General features: G+C 45.6%; 1 protein-coding gene across 1 annotated transcript; it reads right to left on the reverse strand.

Moving 5' to 3' along the window:
* Positions 1–969: 969 nt before the first annotated feature.
* Positions 970–1,393, reverse strand: LOC130043138 (cytochrome c oxidase subunit NDUFA4). Its single transcript, XM_056135430.1, has one exon. It carries the CDS (start codon positions 1,362–1,364, stop codon positions 1,116–1,118), a length of 249 nt encoding a protein of 82 aa, XP_055991405.1. The 5' UTR covers positions 1,365–1,393; the 3' UTR covers positions 970–1,115.
* Positions 1,394–4,972: the final 3,579 nt, after the last annotated feature.

Below are 4,972 nucleotides of genomic sequence, written 5' to 3' on the forward strand. Positions count from 1 at the left end.
TCATCAGATTAAGAAGATTTCCAGTGGGTTTAGGTGAAGTTGCTTTAGGAACTGTTCCCATCATCGTGCATCTCCCTTTCACTCCAGATCCTCCCTGAGCTCTGGAGTCCAGCCTCCCTGGAAACTGCTGGTTCGGGTGGAACATGGGGACACAGCACAGGTGATGTGAGGATTCTGGGTCCTGAGCCTGCAGCTGTGCTGGGACAGGACACCCGGGACAGAGATACAGCGAGTCGTGTGCTTTGTACAATTGTCTAAGTGTTACACCCCATTTTGAGGAGACTGCAATAATACTGAATTGGCAAAGAGAACTTAAGCCACATACTGGGCACTGTTGGGCCAAACAAAGATGAAAAGTTTGTCCCCAAGATTCAAGGGCCCCACGTGTGTCCACTCTTTATCTACGTTTATCTCTAATTCCTTACTAGTCTCTGGACCTCTCGAGCAACCACCTGGACAGTCTGCCTGATAAGGTCAGAGAAAGTTGCCTCCAGCGTCCCCGGAGTTGTGTAAAAGAAATTTTTTTCTCCCATTTGATCATGTGAGTGAAAACATATCTTGGACCCCACACATCTGAGCAGGATGTGAGGCAGTTGTTTCTTTTACTTTTTTTTTTTTAAAGAAAACGCAAGAGTTTGTCTTGTTTGCTCTTAAATACATTTTGGGATGTAGTTTTGAAGTATAAATCTGACAGGAGCCTTGGGGTCCTTGGTGGAGGTTAGAGGCCCTGCCCCACAGTGCAGTGATGGGAAGACAAGTAACACTTCTTGTCCATGTCTCCTATTTCTCACTGAGCTCAAGAGAACTCTGGGGCCACATTAGATCTATCATGGATGTGAGGGGGAGACTCACCCACCTCCAATCTTCACACTGCCTGACTTATTTGTGATTTTGTATTTATTTCAGTCCAATTTTGTTAATTTGTGGGGTACATTTTTCACCTTTTACTCTTTTTTTATGTTTCATATATTTATTAATCATTGTAATCCCCAACATAATACATCAACATGTTTACATGCATTTAGAGGGGAAGTATTTCCTAGTTCAGTGAAAAATTGTGCGATGGCTTCTGGAAGACCTTCATTTTAAGCAGCTTTACAAGTGAAACATTTTGTTTAGAAGTCTGGACCTTCTTTCTTCAGTTTGCTGTAATCAACATTCACTGCAAAAAACTTGTATTGATCATTTGGACCCAGTTTGTTCCAGGGCTCTGGGTTATTCTTTCTGTCCCAACTGACATCAGGATTGAACAAGGCCAGGCGGGTGACATACAGCGCTGCGCCGGTACCTCCAGCTCCAATAAAGACGAAGAGGGGAATCAAGCTCGGATGCTTCTTAGCCTGGCTGAAAATCATGCGCAGCATGGTTGCAGCAGAGGCCTCAAACCGAGGAGGAGGAGGAGAAGGGCAAAAGCGCAAGGCCTGGGTTAAGTACGACCTGCCCACCTTTTACTCTTAATGCTGAATTATTTTTTAAATCATATTTTAGACCATATTTTCTGGCTTCTTGGATTTACCTCAACCCGTGCACTGCATAGAAATAAGAGGTACAATATGGGACACAGACTGTGTCTAGGTTCTATTTATCTGAGGGGTGGTTTGGGCCAAATCTGGCAGTGATCAGGGCTTCTGTACTTGTACCCTTGTCGTTGTGTGAGTTTGAGCATTAAGACAAGGCTCTCTGCCCAATAGATTGTGTGCTGAGGGTCTCCGTGAGCTGTTTCTATGCTCCTGACAGGGTCAGGATTCCTCGGTGATGACCCCAGTACAGGGTCTTGAGGCTCATGCTGGTCTATGAACTGAGTATAGACAGGGCAGAGCAGGTTTAGGCCCTGTTACCAGGACAACCACACCAGGTAGGTCACCAAACAAAGCCTCTTCCTTGTCCATATAAAAACCCGTCAACAGTGACAAAGATCATTTTAACAACTACCTTGGCTCTGCTTCAGGCAAGGGTATTTTCATCTAAGATAAGTGTGTGAAGAAATTAATACAAAATTTGATTGACTTTGGGTTGAAGCAAGCTCTGTCAGAATTCACTGTAATAATAAATCTGACTGTTTGAAACCAAAATTTGGACAGACACCGAGAGAACAGGAGAAACCCGCGGGGACACATAGGGACAGGGGTCTGTCTACAGAGTAGATACACTGGGGAAGAAGGGTTTGGTCATCAGGGACCTGAGACACGGGGACTCTCCTCCCCAGCTGCTGTTTTCTCCTGAGCCATTCCTGTTTCCTGAGAGCTCTGCAGCACGTTTCCTGTGCTGGAGGAAGAGGCCCAGCTCTCACAGGGCCCCAGGGACAGGCCTGAGTGCTCTGAGCCACAGTCAGCACCTCCTCCTAGGGAGCCCAACAGTAGCCTCCCCCCAGGTCCCCTCCTTTCTCTACAGAGGTTCTCACATACAAATCTGCACTCGGGTCCCAGGGTTAAAATCATATCCACACTCACCCCAGTTCGGACTCCCTCTTCCCCTGGCATGGTGTCTGAGATCATGGATCTCGCAGGCAGGAACGTGCATCAGTGCTGGTTACTCCTCTTTCTGGTGGCAGCTCCCGGATGTGAGTATCCTCTGAAGAGAGGCTCAAATATGAGCATGGGGCCTCTGAGCGCGCGACTCACTGTGGGTCTCTGTCCCCAGGTGTCCTGTCCCAGGTACAGCTGCAGGAGTTGGAACCAAGGCTGGTGCTGCCCTCGCAGACGCTGTCCCTCACCTGCTGTCTCGTGATTCTCTCTAACCAGCTCTCATGTGCACTGAGTCCGCCAGGCCCCTGGAAAGGGGCTGGATTGTATTGGTGTTATACGGAGTGGTGGAAGCACAGCTTATAACCCATGTCTTCAGTCCCGAGTCAGCATCACCAGGGACACAGCCAAGAACCAAGTTTACCTAAAACTGAGCACGTCAGTAACTGAGGACACAGCCGTGTATTATTGTGCAAAATACACACAGTGAGGGCAAGTCCCTGTGATCCCAAGCACAACCCTGCCTAGGGAGATGGGGAGCTGCAGGGGTGTGTGTAACCACCAGGAGGTGCTCTGCTCCTGAGACTCCAGGGCTGTGCCTAGGGGCCAGGAAAGAGTGGCCTCTCAGGCCTGATTTTGTTTTCCCTTTTTATTGAAACGTAACAAATTGCACAAAGTGAGTAGGTATCCGTTATTATGTTCTTTACTGAGACTCACATATGAATCTCGAAAGAGGGCTTCTTTACTCTGCAAATATATCTCCCTATCCTGCACCAATCTGAGTTCATCCAGGCACCTCGGAAGGGGCATTTGTGACCCCCCCACCTGTCCCCAATAAACCCCAGCAGCCACAAACCTCCATAACTCAATTGTCGTCATCCTCAGGTCCGACATTCACAGCCTCGTCCATACCCCCATGCATGAAAATGAATCCGCTGAAAGACCCAGGTGTGCAGGATCAGTGACTGAAAACTCCAGTTTCACGGAGTCGGGGATGGGCCCTTTCCCCCATCTCCCGGAGCTTCTGCTTCGTGGCAGTCAAGCCCATGTACCGCCTCTGGGCAGCATTTAAGCGCATTATCAGCCCTGATCCAGAGAGTCACATATGAATCTTGGAAGAGAGCAGCTTACTGCAGAGATGCCTCGGATCCCAAAATCACCATCCAGTTAAAAAATTTAACTCCAGAAATGTCTTGTACAGGCGCTGAATGGCTTCAAAATGAGATACAACAATTTTCACACCCTTTCCTCTAGGAAAACTTTTCAGATCATTTTTACTCAATTATTCATAACAAGCAATACAAAACAAATTATCTAGCATCTGCCTGTGGGGCAGGCTTGGGTGATGATGGGAAAGTTCAAAATAATGATTGTAGAAAGCTTTAATGGTGGTGGGAATGGTATTGAAATATTGGATTTAATCAATTAGTGAGAACAATGTTATCAAATTAAATTTTAATTTTTTTTTTAAATTTCCTTTCCTCTAGTATGAATTGTTCACTCCATTTCTTATTGGTGACTCTATAAACACACTCTATTCAGTCTCAATTTTTAAAAATAGGTTGCATGTTGCTTTCCTGAGGATATTCTTTTCATGGAAATAAGGTTTTTTTCCCCCATTCTCATTTCTTACGCCTGACTACATTAGTCTTATTTTCCAAGCTTATGATTTACAGAGTTATGGTGTTTTTACCAGAGTCAGATTGCAAAGACCATCTACACCTGCTTGTCACTTCTGCTTAACCTCTTCTTCTCAGGAACATATGTACTCACCAGTGTTCACACAACACACATACACACTCACATATACACACTCATACGCTTGTAACTCTCACACACTCACACAGACACACATTCACATATACACACTGATGCAAACTCACACATAAACACACGCTAGCACATATTCACTCATAAGCACGCATTCACACAGTGACATTGAAATATACAATGGACAAACACTGACACACAGATACACAGACTGATGCACACACAAACACACATACACACAGACACAAACACAGTGACACATACACTCACACACTCACACAGATGCAAACATTCACACACAGAGAAACACACTCACACAAACACTAAGACATACTCACACACAGACATACACATAGTCCTGGTAAGCACAGAGTGTAGTTTCAATGAGTGCGCTTGTTATCGCAGGAAACTCTGTCCCATTGCTCTGTTTCCTATGTACCACAGGTGAACGAGGTCATCTGGAATTTATCCTCCTCCCTCTAGTTCCTTCAGTGGTCCTGACCCCCCAGTGCCATCCCAGTAGCAGTAAGGTTCCTTACTGCATCTGTGGTAGAGTGCACAGTACCCATGTTGTGTGGAACCACAACTTTCTTTCTATTCGTCTCTTGTTGACCATTAGGATTTTTCCCATGTCATGAATAACATTCTAAATGATGCCATGAAAATAGATTTTTTTCATCTTGCACATCACATTGAGAGATACACAAAATATACTTCAGCCAGTTCTTTTTAAATATAAG

Source organism: Sorex fumeus, unplaced genomic scaffold, assembly GCF_029834395.1.
Source record: "Sorex fumeus unplaced genomic scaffold, SorFum_2.1 ptg000114l, whole genome shotgun sequence".
NCBI classification, from domain to species: Eukaryota; Metazoa; Chordata; class Mammalia; order Eulipotyphla; family Soricidae; genus Sorex; species Sorex fumeus.